Source organism: Scleropages formosus, chromosome 8, assembly GCF_900964775.1.
Source record: "Scleropages formosus chromosome 8, fSclFor1.1, whole genome shotgun sequence".
NCBI lineage: Eukaryota > Metazoa > Chordata > Actinopteri > Osteoglossiformes > Osteoglossidae > Scleropages > Scleropages formosus.
In genome coordinates, this window is record NC_041813.1 from 26,355,106 (window position 1) to 26,371,546 (window position 16,441).

General features: G+C 44.1%; 3 protein-coding genes across 5 annotated transcripts; all 3 read left to right on the top strand.

The window, feature by feature from the left end:
- The first annotated feature begins 219 nt into the window (after nucleotides 1-219).
- LOC108937437 (jupiter microtubule associated homolog 1-like) lies at nucleotides 220-6,892 on the top strand. Its single transcript, XM_018757406.2, has 5 exons — nucleotides 220-429; nucleotides 2,512-2,654; nucleotides 5,680-5,795; nucleotides 5,893-5,920; nucleotides 6,414-6,892. Exons 1-5 carry the CDS (start codon nucleotides 374-376, stop codon nucleotides 6,593-6,595), a joined length of 525 nt encoding a protein of 174 aa, XP_018612922.2. The 5' UTR covers nucleotides 220-373; the 3' UTR covers nucleotides 6,596-6,892.
- A 1,078-nt stretch (nucleotides 6,893-7,970) lies between these two features.
- Nucleotides 7,971-12,313, top strand: LOC108937190 (CD276 antigen-like). 2 transcript variants are annotated; one of them, XM_029254065.1, is made up of 7 exons: nucleotides 7,971-8,270; nucleotides 8,591-8,688; nucleotides 8,884-9,216; nucleotides 10,290-10,604; nucleotides 11,254-11,373; nucleotides 11,572-11,613; nucleotides 11,961-12,313. In XM_029254065.1, the coding sequence occupies exons 1-7, from the start codon at nucleotides 8,236-8,238 to the stop codon at nucleotides 11,996-11,998; spliced, it is 981 nt and encodes a 326-aa protein (XP_029109898.1). In that variant the 5' UTR covers nucleotides 7,971-8,235; the 3' UTR covers nucleotides 11,999-12,313. The 2 variants fall into 2 exon arrangements, with proteins under 2 accessions (XP_029109898.1, XP_029109897.1); XM_029254064.1 differs by lacking the exon at nucleotides 11,961-12,313 and having other exon boundaries at nucleotides 11,254-11,642.
- Nucleotides 12,314-12,656: 343 nt separating this feature from the next.
- On the top strand, nucleotides 12,657-14,904 carry LOC108937305 (uncharacterized). Of its 2 annotated transcripts, XM_018757131.1 has the most exons (5): nucleotides 12,657-12,754; nucleotides 12,972-13,292; nucleotides 13,798-13,845; nucleotides 14,184-14,287; nucleotides 14,369-14,904. In XM_018757131.1, the coding sequence occupies exons 1-5, from the start codon at nucleotides 12,691-12,693 to the stop codon at nucleotides 14,456-14,458; spliced, it is 627 nt and encodes a 208-aa protein (XP_018612647.1). In that variant the 5' UTR covers nucleotides 12,657-12,690; the 3' UTR covers nucleotides 14,459-14,904. The 2 variants fall into 2 exon arrangements, with proteins under 2 accessions (XP_018612647.1, XP_018612649.1); XM_018757133.1 differs by lacking the exon at nucleotides 14,184-14,287.
- Nucleotides 14,905-16,441: the final 1,537 nt, after the last annotated feature.

Here is a 16,441-nt window from a genome sequence, read left to right on the forward strand (position 1 = left end):
AATGTGTTACAGTTCGGGCGATAACAGGTTACATTTATTACATCCCAACCGAACGCTGCAGTACAGTAACGATGGTGAGGAGTTGCTTCTCCGCTACAGAGCAGATCAATGTGAGAGCGGAGGTAAGTGGCGTTTTAAAGAGCCAATAGGAAACAAAATATTCGACACTTTACCCAATCAAATCTGGTAAAACAGCCCTGTGGGCGGGAACCCGCCTGTACAAGCGACATTCCAGTCCATCGCAGATTTCAATTTCGGCGAAGTCGGGTGGAGCCTCTGAGGCGGTGGGGAGGCGAAGGTTTTTTCCAGCATTTATTATAGACATTTTATACTTTCATCGGAATTACCGTTAGAAGCTCAACCACCCGCTAAGATGACGACGACCACTACGTTCCAAGGAATGGACCCAAGCGCAAAAAATAGCTCCAGGTAAATAGAACGGAGGTGTGTGTGTGTGTGTGTCTGTCTGTCTGTGTCCGTGTGTGTGTGTGTGTGTGTGTATGTGTGTGTGTGTGTGGAGAAACAAAGAAAATGGATCCCGACGGCTGACCGCTCGGCCCGGTTCTGCTGCCTTGACCGGGACTTGGTTGGGCGCGTGACCCCCCTCCTCGAACTGGCGGCTCGTGCGTGTCCAGGCTCAACCGGATAAGTAGGATTCGGATTCAGCGCACACATGGTTTCCATCGTCTGGTTTTTTTTTTTTTTTTTTAATCTTTTCTAGCGCTATGCTAGTATGGCAAAAAAAGACCAACTGCACATTTTTATTTCCTAAAAAGGTGATTGTACTACAGTACCGTACCGTACGGCGTACGTACGCTATCCGCAGTAGTACTAGTGTTCATATAATACTGTACTGTGTAATGCGCGAGCCTAATGATTCGACTGAGAAAAAAAGACATGATGTTTCTGGTACTAGTTGTCTCGCTATTCTTTTCACAATCTCGCTGCAAATGATATTTTTTTCGCCCTGGCGAATTTCGTTCTGGTTTCATGATCTTGGCAAAGTTTGAGGCTCCGCTGCTGCCATCCGTTGAGGTTGGGATTCCTCGCGGAGAAATAAATCATGTCTCGCGCTGTTGCGCGCGGCTCACTTCGAGCGGGGCTGTCGTCGGTGCTGAAGGTGCTGAAACTTTTCCAGCGAGTGCCGTGTCTGTCCTGCCGTCCGTCGGGTCCCAGCGCTACCGCTCCGCCACTTCGGGAAGAGAGGGGGGGGTCACCCGGATAGCCTGCACTCCCTCCCTCCCTCCCTCCCTCCCGACCGACCGACCCCAACCCCACGACCAAGACATGATTTCAGTCATTTTTCGATGCACACGCGCGGTGCACGCGCTGTAGGCCCCGTTCGTTCCTCCAGCCGCGAGGAGCCCAGGCTGAAAAGCTCCCTTTTCCGCTTTATCTGCGCATTTCGCGGGTAATAATGCGCCGTTTTTTTGCGGATTTTGCGGCTTTTCCCGCAGCTTGTCCGCGTCCCCCGCGAGTGAAACTAAAGCAGTCACTGTTTTCTGTGTTTTCGTTTCGACACACACTGAAGTTCAAGCTGTGTGTGTGTGTGTGTGTGTACGGATTCATACTAGAGTAGCTATTTCTTTTCAGGAGCCGCCGAACCGGTCCGACTTTAAATAAAGGACGGACTCGGACACACACACACACTGTCAACCGCTTGACGATGTACGAAAAGGAGTTCGCCTTCTCTTTCCACCCCTGGTGCCTTAACCATCTTCTTTGTCCGCTCCCTAAGTCGTGACACAGAGACACGCTCATTGTAGTGGGCATTTGTGCTTTTCCCCTGCTGGGTGGGGTCTTTTCTCCGGGCTGTGTGTGTGGGGAAAGATGAGCTCATGTGCTGGGAAGGTGAAGTCTGCTTTGGACATCAGTTCTGTGGTGGTCACTGTGTGAAACACACACACACACACATTGCTTTTCCAGTCCACGCTTGTGCGCGCGCTCGCCTCCTTTTGTCTCCCTCTCCCATCCTCTCGCTCTACAGGCTGGATTTTCTCGTCTTGTGTGTGACCAAAACAGCTGCTTGCTCTTGGTGTCAGCTGTTGGTCTCCGGTATGTTTTATAAGGGCCGTATAGGGGAGGAGGATGAGCTTTGGGGCTTTGGAGTAGGAGGATCATTGTATGAGATGGTGTGTGGACTGTCATGAGCAGTGTTGGGTTCTGTGGATCATCCTCTTTCCATGCTTTCCCTCCAGGTTTCCTTTTAATTATCATTACTCTTTTCGTCTGTGGAAGGAAACATTCCTCCTTTTCCTTTCCAAATTACACATTCAGCTGACATTCCAAGCAGTTTTTCGGTGCCTCGGCACTGCAGAGCTTGCAGGTTTTTTTTTTTTGTTTTTTTTTTTTTTTGTTAAACGCACATTTCGTTCCTCTGCCAGTTTCTATCATGACAAGAACGAGTCCTTCGGCAAAGCCCGGCAGAGCTCGTCTCCGACGTCACCGTATTCGGGATGGTCTTCTCTGATGGTCTTCTCTGCAAAGTGAACTTGTACCGTTTTTCCGTAGGGTGCTACGACCCCCTGGCGGCGTTTCCAGTATATCCTTCGGCACGGATGAGGAGAAACCCCCAGCGAGAAAGAACAGGATGGCGTCCAACATCTTTGCCGAACCCGATGACCCGCACGCTCATCGGCGGAACAACCCACCTGGTGAGCTCGCTGTTTATCTTCGGCTGCGTACCGAAGGGTGTTGTGCTGAGCTTCGCTTGGATTCGGTTCAGTTACGGTGAAGTATGCGTTTTTTTTCCTCCAGTTTTGGAAGTTGCATCAGAAAAAGAACAGAATTACTGACCTCTTGTGACATCATCTATCGCGATCAAAGAGCACACCTACCGCAGTAATTGCACACCTGTTCCCTTTATTGCTCTCGCCAAAGGGTTTCGTTGTAGGAAAAGTGCATCCTGCTTGCAGCTGCCCCGTAACATCGAGACCTGCAAATTACGGCAAGATTTGTACGCATTTTAATTTACCAGAGGCCTTTTCTGGAAATTGTTCACGGTCTTTTACAGATGAGGGCTCTCGTGAAATGTCCCCTTTATCAAAAGGGGGCACTTGAAGCCGCAAGCCTTACAAACCGCGGTTTTGTAGGTTCTCCGAGTTGAGTAACTGGCGGGCTGGTGTTTTCTTTGATTTATTCGAAGAGGCACGCATGCTTGAATGAGCAACCATGTGACGACAATTAAGTAAAGACTCCAGAACAGTCCTGGTGCTACTTCTTGTTCCATTTATGTTTTCTCGCCGGATTGGAGTTGGCGTCTCGCTATGCGTTCGTACCGCGATGCAGCAAGTAACATATTCTGCAAAATCGCTCGGAATAGATAGTTTTACGATTGCTCGTGTTTGGATCTTGAGTGCGCTCTGCTCGTAGCAGGATGCCACTTTTCGGGAGAAACTTGGAGAAAACGCGAGGCTGTAGTACCGAGACCGTGCTGCCGCACCAGGGATTTGAACTGCAGATCTAAAGCAGTTGTGCTTGGACTGGTGGAGTGAGCTGCGGTGCTGGACTCCAGGCCATCTTGATGCAGGCCAAGTTTACACTGGTTATGTGGGCCACAGCTCGCGTGTGAGGTCTTTATTAGCGGCTCGATTTTGAGTCTCGGGGTCGCTGCATTTCGGGCCCTCCCGTCGTCAGTCCGGTACTTCAAAGAGTTTAAACGAGGAAAAACTCGAAGACCCCGAAGCGCTTCCCCAAGAACTTTCTCATGGTCCGGTAGTAAAGCTTCAACGGTGATCTTATTTGACGCGCCTTAAGGAATGTCAAGGGGGAGTGGCGTAGACGACATTATTTACGAAGCAGCAATCATTTTCCCTTTTAAAAGTGTTTTTTTTCTAACAGCTGTTTCCCTGTGGACACAGCACTGAGGACTTTGGCAGCTGTTTTTGTGTGCTTCTTCCAAACTCCTATTCTTCTTGTTCCGGTAGATGCCAGCGGTAGGGGAGTAGCGTTGCCTGCTCTCCTGACCAGCTCCAGGAGAGTCGCAGATGGGACTTTAGCGGTTGCGTGCGAGGCAGGAGCGAGAGAACCCATCTCTGTGGTGTTAAGTGAAGGGGATAAATCCTTAACCCTGGCCGCCTTTCCCGAACGGGCAGAATGACGTATATGAAATGTGTCACGTCCAAAGAGCTCCGCCAGCACAGCTTCATTTCCCAGCGAATGGCTTGAATGGACCACAATTTAATGAATCACAGGAAGTGACTGCGTATCGAGACGGGCTTCTCCCCTGCGAGTCGCTGGCTTGTAATATAGTCTGGTCATTCCAAACCTGCAGACAAATCCTGGCACCGCAGCCACTTATTGTCCGAAAGCGCGCATCATCGGGAAGGAATGCGCCGCCAAATCTTAAGTAACACGAGGACCCTTGCAGACGACTGGCAACAGGTGAATTTGAGTGGTGTGTGTGTGTGTGTGTGTGTGTGTGTGTGTGTGTGTGTGTGTGTGAGCGAATGGCTGAGGTTCACCTCTAGCTGCTGGAACGTCTCCCAGGATGATCTTTTATAACTGTGAATAATGGAGTGGAGGTTCGCTTTGTCTCACTGGCACAGGCTGCTTCCTGGAGGGGGGAGCAAAGCCAGTGGAAACAAGGCGTCATCTTATTGCTGCATGGCCTGTTTGGTTTTAGTCTAAAGAATTAAGCATGTTATAATGTATGTTCTGTACTGTAACAATGGTTTATTCTGACTGGACAAAGAATGTTTTATAGCTGAAGAAGAAATGGTCGGGGACAAAGACTTTAGTGTATCAAAGGGGGTGGTAATGTCAGACGATGGTAAAAAAGGGAGAGGGAAAGTGATATAACAGGACTTGCGGAATAGCGAGGTCCTGTCAACGGAAAGCCTGACATTGCGGTTTAATATCCTTTTGCCAAACGTGAGCTTCATCTGCTCAGGAGGCAGATCTTTGGAAGACCTTCAGAGGTTCGGAAGAAGCTCGTTCTGTGGTACGTGCACGCAGCGCCGTGACCCAGCCTCGACCCCAAATCCCGTAGCGAGCGAAGCGCACGGCCCGAGCGCGGCCCTCCGCTTCTCCTCTGCCGCGGTCGCCCTCCAAACGTGGGATGAAAGCTGCCTTTCTCTGTCCAGGGCCCGAGAAGCTCCTACAGAGTCTGTCAAAGAGACTCAAGTGTTGATTCGCAACGACGGCTCACAGAAGGCGATTCATTTCTCCCTCTTAACGTGGGGACCGGCTTGTTTGCTCATTTACTGTCTGGGCGTTCTCGCCGTCTCTCGATTGCACGCGGGAGGTGGCCGAGGTAGCGAGCGTACCGACGCGTTTCGGAAGCGCGGCCGTTTCGCATGGAAGCCCTTCAGGTGAGATGAGTGCGGCTAGCGGTCGCAGCGAGCGCTGCCGCGTTGCGTTCCGGGTTTTTTCACTTTCTGCGCCGAGGACACAGCTTCGCTTTTGGTCTAGCACGTTCGCAGAGGTTGAATTTGGGTCCCGACGAAAAGAGGACGCCCGCGATGGTCGGCTGCCGGTCGGCCGTCCGCCGTACAGGTCGCGGGAGTTCCCGCCGGCTGCCCCTGTGACTGCTGGGAAATGTGCGTGACGAGAACCAGGTGCAGTTGGCAAGGAATAGCGTCGGGAAGAACATGTCACGTTTGACATTTGATTTTGACTCGCGGCTGGCTGGGACAGGGCCACCAGCCCAGCTAACTGCAGAGTTGTGTGTCTTTGCAGGGGGGGAAGCCAGTGGCGTTCTGTGCGGTGAGCCCTCTGCCCCCCTGAGAAGATGCCACGTTCAGCCTCCTTGGAAGAATTCGGTGTTGGAAGAGGGTCCAGGAAACCAAGCAAAGGTTTATTAAATCGAAATTAAAAAATGCCGATGCGTATATGCGAGTGCATGTCGGCATTCAAAACTGAAACTTTCTGCTTTGCCACGTTATGTTGCAGGATTGGAACGAAGAGCACGCGGAACATGGTGAGTGGTGTCAGCGTCCTCTTTTTGCCCGTTCCTCATCGCCCGGAACGTAATAAAAGGCCACGGGGCCTCGCATTCCGGTGCGTTGCCGTTCGGTCTTGACAGGTGTGTTTGTATGTGAATGATAGATTGCAGGTACTGGTAACGTTTTAATGTTTTTTTACGTTATGTAGGGCACCCTAAATAGGACTGCCTCAATCACAGCAGTCATATAAATTGAAGTATCAACCTAAATAACAACAAGTCTTTTTCATGCATGTGCGTTTCATACTCTGGGCTCCAGTGTGAGTCTTCATAGTTATTTATACTATTTATATTTACATTCGTTCACTGAGCAGACTTCTTTTTTCCAAATCAGGAATTCAGGCTGCACAAAAGTGCATTTCACAAAACTTGAAGCGCTGTTACATTCCTTACCTAAACTAGGTTGAAGAGATGTGGCTGTGTTTATTTTTGCCAAGAGATCCTTGCTTCCTCGTCTGCTCTGTTTCAGTAGAGAATGCGGAGGAGGAGGAGCAGGAGCAGGAGGAGGAGGAGGAGGAGGAGGAAGAGACGGCTGTGGAACAAGAGGAGCAGCCTCCGCAGCCGTCACGATCCACAGTACCCGCCCCTGCCGGAGCCCCTGCCGCCCGGAAATACCCCCCAGGAGGAAAGTCCAGTCTGATCCTGGGTTGAGTTTGCTTTCTTCTCTTTTTTTCCCCCCGTCTTTTTTTTTTTTTTTTTTTTTTTGTCTTGCACCCTCTCTCCCCTTTTTTTAAGAGAATCTTCATGCTATTTACATCTTGTATGAGCCATGGAGTTTGCTCCTTTTTCTGCCCCCTTTCTAAAACATTGACCAAAGCACTTTATGTATCCACTTTGAGTTCAGCCCATCCTGTAGTGCATCTCGCCTGCTGGAAAAGGCATGAAGTTCTGCTTGTCTGTTCCCTAATGTAAATGGTAAAAAAAAGAAAAAAAGAAAAAGATCTGATGTGCAAATTTCTAAATGAAATAAAGATTGATATGAATTTGTTGCATTGGCCCTTGTTTTGTCATTGCCCTGTGCCTCGCACGAGGAAAGGCTGAAGAATTTATTGCGTTGTAGCACGGTACCAGGATGCTGCGACTGCAAGCAGGGGATTATATGTGCTGAAAGTATCAACAGCAGTATAAATGTCTCTGAAACCTGAGGTTTTCACAAGAAATTTCTGTTGTCTATTTAAGTTCTGAAGAGTTTGACAGCTTTTCAAAGGTGTGGCTGGATTTACCCATGTGACTCCACTCTGACTGAACTGATGTCTGTTTTTTACTCACCTGATTCTAACACAGATTTGTTACCATCTTTACCATTTTGGTTTGTAAATGTTTTGGTTTCCGGTTCCACGCAATATTAAACGGAGAGTGCTCGTTGAGCCTCTTTGATGTTTACCGCATTACTTCCTCACTTACTGTATTTGGTTTACATTTATGAAAAAAAAAAATAGTGTGAAGCAGTGTGTCTTTGTTTTTGGCCTTGTATACAACTTTGAGTGAATAGGTTTGGAGAGAAATTGAAGTTTTGTGTCTACACTTTAACCACACCAGTGTGTTTATGGTTGGAAGTAGTAACTGGTGACTGGTTTTGGCTATTTATTGGCAATCAGCTCTGGAAAATTATCCTGACAAAAAGGAATTTCCATTAAATGGTAGCGCATGATAGTTGTATTCTTTGTGTTCTAATATGGTGTTTAAAGAGGCTCCTTTTTTTGTTTAAATGAAAAAACATAACCTATATTGGTGGATCAGCTAAGTCCTCCTTGTTAAAGTGTTTCAAGACCTTTTTTGGTGGCGGAAAGAAACCGGCAATTATTAAGTTGCGGTGTGTAGTGTGTAACTGTGGCCACACGGGGGCAGCAACAGCGCACAAAAAGGCCTTCAAGGTTTTTGGTCGATGTGCTGTGACGCATTAGCCGCACAGCTTTTGCAAAGTGCTGTTTCTTGAATAAATACTGCAAAGTTATACCGTCGCTTTACAACAATTTACCGTTTGACCCCCCCCCTTTCGAACGATTTTTGTGGGAATGTCGGGAGTAGTTTGTTTTATTTTGCGGCCATCACTAGTGAACTGCCGTATTAAGCGCAAATTAGTCGTCGGCGCTTCAACTTGAGTTTTATTCCTGCACCAAATGTACGCATCATATGTGTTCTTGGGGGCTGGTAGGGAAAATAACTAAAAATTTCCCAAAGTCCAGTTGCTCAGTTCACTCGAGACAATTAAAAACGAATAACCTCAAACCGTTCGGCCACGTTTGGCTAATTAAGACGGACGTAATTTATTCGCATGAACATACTAGACAATGAATCTGGCGCATTTTCGGGCTGACTTTCCAAGGTAAGACTCATGTGATGAGAAATAAAATTCCCATAAAAAAAAAAGCACAGACTTCACTTTGGAAAATGTCTGAGGTGGCGTATGAAGCGTTAAACCGTCGAGTTGACAGTTGTTGGACCTCTCATGATGAAAATGGGTCAAACTCAAAGTAAAGGAAGTTGCCTGGTTTCATCATTCACCTTTAGCAATTTACATGTTACATTGTAGCCCCTGCTAGTCCTGCCTCCAGCCGAATGGCTGTCATTGCTATTGATTTGGTTACATGAGTGGCAAGCGAAGGGTCTAACTCTCCACCACCATGGCATGGTACCTCAACCCAGTTCCAGCCGAAAGTACCAGAAAATGGGCCCAGCGGTGAAGCTACTTGCCTTTATCGTGCTGTCCGCTGGTATCGGCACGTGGACAGTTCCTTCGCACGGTACGTATCGTTGCAGGAGGATCCCGCTGATGTTGCTCCTTTGGAGTCTTGTATTAAAATGCTCTTTTATAAATGGACTCTATCCAGAGAGGCCCTTTTTTTGTGTGTTTTGGGGAGATCTGTTGTGTATGCTTTGAAATTGTTTGACACTGTGAGCTTAGCCTCTGCCCCCCCCCCCCCCCCCCCCCCCAGTAGGATTCCTAACACTGAAATGCCCACTGGAGAACCATGGTGTCTGCGGTCAGGACTCCGTTATCCAGTGCACTCTCAAGTCCAGCCACCAGCATGTGAGGGTGATGGGGCTGGTATGGAGGAAGCTGGGATCATCTTTTCCCCTCATCTCCTACATGGGTGGGAGGCTCAGGCAGACGGGCCGTTTTCAACTCCTTGAACGAGGCTGGGATGAACGAAACGCTAATGTGTCCCTGGCGGTGCGGGACACGCGTGTGGCCGATCAAGGATTGTACCAGTGCGCGGTGCTGACGGAATACGGGAACGCTAAACTCATCGCCAGCTTGCGGGTCACAGGTGAGCCTTTGTGTTTTAGTCCTCTGCCAGGCTTGATGCAAATATCGTGGAACCCTTTGTAGATGGATTTCCCTAATGTGGGCTCTTTTCAAGGATCTGCTTGACAGCGAATTTGTCTCCAGTATTAAAGAAACCAACTGCAAAGGGCAGAATTGTACAGGATTTTATCCGATGCATAATCCGGCATCCTGTGTTGTCTAAAGTGGTCATGAATAGCAGCAGCATACCATTTGGTGTTTCTAGGCAAGATTCTCACCACGTTCTCACGAAACAATTGGTGACTAGTCTGCGACTTGTAGGTTTATGTGGCTCTGTCAGGAACCGTCTTAAGGCAATAGAAAAAGGTTGTGCCTTGTGATCTATTTAACACATGTACTTTTACTTCTTCAAGCATGTGTCTTTAGCTTGACACAGTACAGATGTTTATATAGTTCTGAGAAAGTGTTTGACCACCTTCATCTATTTTTGAATTTTTTTTTTATTTTTTTAACCATTAATTTTGATCCTGTCTTTTTTGTCAGTTCTTGCAGTATATGAATGGGGCCTGAGTGAGAAAAAAGTGAGAAAAGTTTAAAAACCTCCTTCCAGTAGTCAAGCAAAGTCCTTATCTCAGTCTAATCGAAATGTTGTTGCAAGATCTGAAAAGAGCTGTTCATGCGTGAAAACCTGCCAGTGGCGTTCAGCTAAACAGTTCTCCATGGAGAACTTAGGTAAAAATTCCTCTGCAATGAGAGAATACCCTGGTCAGCAGGTACAGAAAGCATTTTAGTTGCAGTCATTGCAGCTAAAGGTGGCACTGCCAGTTACTGCCTTTGGAAGGGCAATTACTTTTTCCACGTCTGTGATTGCACATTTCATTATCTTTCGCACCAAGGATGTAACATTAAAAAGATGGGTTTTTTCATCTTTCATATTCTATTCATATACTACTGAAAGCTCTGATCAAACTGAATGTTGTATTTCTGCAAAAATAAAGTAGAAAGGGGCAAAATCTTTTTATAGCATTCAAGGGGGTTGACATGAAAGCAAAAAAAAAAAAAAAACTAATTGTTCTCATTTTACTTTCATTCTAGCCAAGTACAGAGAGCTAAGAGTGACTTCCATTCCAGAGAGTAACATTCAGGAAGACTCTACTGTGTTGATGCTGTGCACTGCCCATGGTGGATACCCAGAGGGCACAATGAAGTGGTTCGACCAGTATGGCACAGACTGGACACGCAGCGCAGAAATGCAGGCGATGGAGGTTGAAGAGGGCTTCTTCAATCTGACAAGCAGGTTTTCTGTGTGGAGGGCATCCTCAGTCTCCCCACGGTATAGGTGTGTATTGTTCAACGGCAGTGGTGCTGAGGAGGACAAAGTCGAAATCCATCTGAAATTTTCCATTCCAGGTAGGGTTTTGTGTTAAAGACTCTGTGCTGAGGATACTTTTTTTTTTTTTTAATTTTAGCCAAGGGAAGTTTTTTCTTTCCTGTAGCTGTTGACTTGCTTTATTTTTTTAGTATTAAAAAAAACTCAATGGACCCTTTATTAGGTACAGTACCTAATAAACTGCTGCATTTGACACCAACAATCATACTGCATTGAGAATTGCTTAGATCATGTCTTTAGCCCATTCTAAGGCTAAACCAACAGTACCGGAACCTCTGGACCACTGGTTGTACGCAGAGTGCATGCTGAATTGCAATGGGCTGGTCATATTAACAAGAAGGTGTCCCTAATAAAGGGGCCAGTGAGGGCACAGATTTCATCAGCTCCTGTTTGTTTTGCTCATACTTGCTATTGCAGCTCATGGGAGTGTGGGTCATGAACCCAAATGGTTGCATACTCTAGCAACCTTTGGCTCTTAGCCATAAATCAAGGTTCCTGTGTAAATGGGTGTATTTAAAATAAACTGATTTAAGATAAATACTATGTGTACTAATTAAATAGCACCAGTACAATTGGCAATAGCAATTAATAGTGCCAGTAATGAATATTAATATAACAAAAGATGTCACTTTAACTTAAAGAGAATTTCTCCTGTCATGTTGCCTATAGAAAAGATTTCCAGAAGGCTGAGCAACAAGAGCATCACAGCAGTCATTGTTGTTTTGGGTTCACTGACTTCTGGGCTTCTGGTCTTAACTTTGTTCCAGAAGAGTGAATGCAGAGGCCCAGGTTGGTATTCAGAAGTGGTCCTGCTTACCCTCGACAGGGTCTGTGCAACAGGCCCCTTAAGCAAATATTCTATATTTCCATTGTCATTCCATTGATGACCTTCTGACTGTATATTATGCTCTGGGGTTCTGTCTTAAGAAATTTGTTTACTGGAACGTGGTGGCATGCAGTCATGAACTTTCCACATTTTGTTTTTAGTACAGGTCTACCCTAGGGTAGAAGACACCAGGGAGGTGGAAGGTATGGTGCAGATCATCTGGTCAGTGTTGTATGTGGTATATTCAGGTGTGAAAACCCAATCCTGGGTTTTTCTGGTAGAAATGAAAATAAACATCATATAAGTAAAGATTTTTGATGATGCACTTGATTAAGTCTGTGACATTGTAAACCAAAAAGTTGACCAAATCTTATAAGGATATTGTGAACAAAGTCAGTATCATCTTGACTGTAAAACCCCTTGAATTTTTTTTTCTTCCTTCCTGGTGAAAAGATGACCTTCACATTATTAGTGCAAGTACTAAAAAACAAAGAAAATATGTGAGATTCTCTGAACAAGGCTTTTTTTTTTTTTTTTTTTTCTTCAACAGGTTTGGACAGTCTGGAAGATGTGAATACAGCATCTTAAATATCTGTTGAGACCTAGTGGTACTGAACTGATACAGTTCAGACTAGTTCTCATTGCTATGTTTGTGCAGAAAAGCAGAAACATTATTGCCGTTGTCTGGCTTTTTGGAGAGAGAGTTAGGAAATTTTTTTTTTTGGAATCATACTTCCTTAGTGCCAGTGTCCTGCTGTCATTTTCCAAACTGGGTGATCATGTTTGGAATTAAACTTTATGTACCACAAAACTATTTTGATACTTTCTGCTGTTAAGCAAGGGCAATGAATAGAAACAAATGCATAAATAATATTGATGCATTTTATCTTTAAATAAAAAAAACTGCAATTTTCATTCTAGTTTGTACCCATACACTCTCAGGTGCTGTTCTTCTTAAGTCTCCATGTCTCCCCACTTTTTTTTCTTCTTTTTTCTTTTTGTCTGTTAGTCCGTTGGCACAGAAATATATATTATATATAAAAAAATTAGCTCTCTTCCACCATGGAATTTGGAAACATACAAAAAATTCTTTGGTTACAGGTTTAATCAGGTTAAAAGGAAGATATTTCTAAACGAGGGAAATGATTTCCTTTTAATGTCCATCTTAGTAAAGGCTTCATCAAACCCTTGCTAACCTAACCCTCCCACCAAGCTTGTTTGGTTTGTACATTTCCTGAGCTTTGAGGAAACTGAATCAGTCACTGAAACGTGTCAGTGCCATGGCTGTGCGTCTCATGAACTGGCTGTTTTATCTTCTCAGCTTTTTCAACATCTGGCATGATGGTGAGTGTAATAATAATAAAGTTAATAATTTTGGACTAAGAATAGCACTACAGCTTCCAAGAGACAGAAATGAGATGTCAATTATGGGATTAAAATTGATTAGATTTATTTTGGTTTCACTTAATGGCAGTTTAGAACAGTTTTAGTCCCACTTTTGGTAAACTTTAAGGTCCTTTTTAGCTATTAAATCTGTATCTGCTTTCTTTTCTATTTCCAGTAAGGGGACAGAAGAGGATTCTGGAGTTGCAGCATGGTGACACCTTTTCCATTGATTGCTCAGACACCTTGCAGGGAAGGACTGAATTGTACCTGTACAGAAGATTGTCTGAGAAAACATTGGTCCTCTTCTGGAATGCCACGAACGATGAACTGACAGTAACCACCACATTCAGACACAGAGCAAATTTGGAGCGCAACTATGAAAACTTAAGTTTCAACCTTCATCACATGATGGAAAATGATTCGGGAGTGTACTGGTGTACCAGTGGACTTGACGGGAAACGGAGCAACAGGTCTGCAGCACTGGTCGTGGTCAGTGGTGAGTGGAAATCGCTTATGCTTTTTCAATTTGCTGATGCTTTTCTCCAAAGCAGCTTAAAATTATTTACTTACTTATACAGCTAGGTAATTTTACCAGTGCAATCTGGGGAAAGTACCTTGTTCAAAGGTCTTACAGCTGAAGGAAGGATTTGAACCTACTACCTTTCGGCTCCAAAGCCAGCAGCTCTAACCACTACGCTACCAACTGCCCTCTTTTGAGGTCTTTTGATTATTGGAAGAGTATTTGAATTGCACATGTCATTAAATCTGCTAGATAAACAGGTGACAGAACCCTTGTTCAAGGTACCTACTGTGAAATGCCACAGAAAAATATCCAGCTGTGTAAAATGGCAGGTGCTGTAGGTTGCTTTGGATAAAAATATAAGCTCACAAATTATTGGAATGGTTTTGCTACCTAAATCATTAGATAAACGCAGGTTATCTATCTATTGCTTTTCTTATGTGACAATCATTTTACGTAGTGTATGTGATCCTTTCAACAGGTGATGCGCCATGTGGTACAACCGGCCTGACTGATGGAGAAAACGCAGGTTCGCAGGTCTCGGCCAACGATAAGAAGTTACAGATTTGTGGCTTTATTATGGTGCTCTGGTTACTTTGTGACCAGGGTTTATGTTAGTCTTTAACATCAATAGATTTAGCCTTGGTATACTTTAATGATTATTGCTTTAAATCCCACTCTTGCTGTATTGCTCTTGATCAAGGTTTTTACCCTGAAAGAATACAGTATATTGCTATATAAAAAAAGTACCTTTTAATGTACTGCTGTTGTAGGGTATCCTCAGCAAAGGTGTCGGCTAATAGAGGATAAAACTCTTGTAATGCATATCGTAAACTTTTTTTTTTTTTTTTTTTTTAAATGACATAGGTGAGGACAGTTTTGGATTATCTGTCTTCTACGTGACCATTGGGCTGTCAGTGGCTACTGCCCTCCTGTGTGTGACCATTATTGTGTTCTTTCTCATTCCAAAAGTGAGTATCTTACTGTTCTGCAGGTTGTGTGGACTCTAACAGCCTAATTCCTAAAACTCTTTTAATTGCTTTGTCTGACAGATGAAGAAGAGCTGTGAAAGGGCAAATGCAGAGACCGCACCCACTGACTTCATTTATGAAGACATGCAGAGATGTCACAGGTCCATGTAGAGGTGGTTGCCCATCTTACCGGGACTCAAGAACAGGCATACACATCTCAATGTTCCATTAGTCTAAGTAAAGGTGTGGGTGGGGGGGATCCCTATGCCTGTAGAACAGAACAATTTTCTGTTGTTTTTCATTCACTTTAAAAATGTAATATCAATCTCACAGATATGTATTTTATTTGCTTACTTCCAATTATATTTAGAGTTAGTGCTACGGTAAGTGTAATTTAACAACATTTTTGACTACACACCTCTGGAGAGAATGTACTGTAGCATTGTTTCTACAGTATTATGATTTTATTTTATGTCATCTATAGAATTTGACTGGGTCTCTTGCACAGGTCACATTTTATAACATGGTGTGTTCTTGCTGTCATCTTCAATTTAAAAATTGTTAATGTGATTTGTATATAAAAGTGCACTCTTCTGTACCAGAGAATTTTTATCACTTCGGGGTAACATTTTTTCAGATCAAATTTTGCAAAAGTGATCCATTGTTCTCTGAATATTTAGTCCATCTTTACATAACTGAATGTTTAATTGTCATTGTGCTTGTATTTATATCACTAAATATAAATCTGAAACAGAATTGAGTTCTGTTGTCTTTGAATACTCTCCAAATCACATTCGCTATGTAACAGCCGATACAACCAGCAGCAACTAAAATGTAGCTAGTAGATGTTTTGCAGGTAAGGCAATTTGAAATGACATCATCTGGGACTTTCCGCATTTGGAGAGAGTAGAAATGTGATCTTATTTAACATTTTTCTTCATGTTAAATTGTGCAGAGTTGTTACGTAAGGATGTTGTTGCCGTGTTACATTTGCTTTTTGCCCACGTACAGCAAATATAGGCAAGTGAGAAATGGAAACCGCTGACAGCAACAACAGTCATATGAAGGTCAGAGCCCTCCGAAAAAACAACTACGGCTGGTTGGAGCGCTGATGTTTCAGCCTTGCATCAATGTTTACTGTTGTATCTCTATATCACCAATATGGCAGGTTTTTTTTTTTTTTTTTTTTCTTTCTTTCAGTTTCTTTGTGATTTCACAGAGGTGGATAGGTTACTCTTAAGGTGAACAGAACAGTCGTACTTGTGAGAAGCTTCTCAGCTCCTGCAAATACTAATCTCCTCAAATAGATTGAATTTTCAAATAAAATTTGAATCAAAGGACATAAATCAATGTTTTTCAGGATTTAAAAAAGCCAGTTACAGCAATGGCAGTGATAAGCTCCATTGCATGGTTCTACTTAGCAGGGTCTACATAACATGGTGATATGTGCAGAATTGGAAGTTGACTCATAGATGGAGCAAATGTCCTGTCTGTGGTTTGAGATGACTTGCAGACTTTACAAGGGGTGCGCAAGCAGCCCTGTGTTTCCGGGTGTAACAAAGTGAGAAAATGAGGCTGCAAGACCAGCAAAACATCAGTGACCTTCAGTTTTTAGAGTTGACGCTCAATGAGTTTGTCTCTTAAATGTAACCCAGAAACATATTTTCCACACTTCTGTCAGACTTTGTTGTCAATATCTCTGCAGGCCCATATCAAGAGGAAGGTTGAATTCTTTCAAACATAGGGAGGGAGTTTTGAGAGTATTTTTCCACTAAATTCTGTTAAACAACTTAATCATATGGGAGTTATGTTATCCCAGCATAGTCTTATAGTACATCTTAAAGAAGTGACAGTTCTCATTGATCTGACATCTGTATGCTTTAGTTTGCCATTTCTATTTTGTTTTTGTGAATATACACTCAGGTTTTTTTGTGCATGCAGTTGTATCGTGTGATGTTTTGTAATGTATTTAATTTCCAAAGTCACAGGGAGGGTCTTCTAGGAATTAAATAAACATAAACACCAAGCCAAAACATACAGTAGTGAACAAATGTATTAGCTAGGTTGTTCTCACGACCTGTCATCAGGAGAACTGAAAATCCATCCCGTCCGGAAATGTAGGGATCACCTGGGCGATCAGACTCTCGTGAAAAT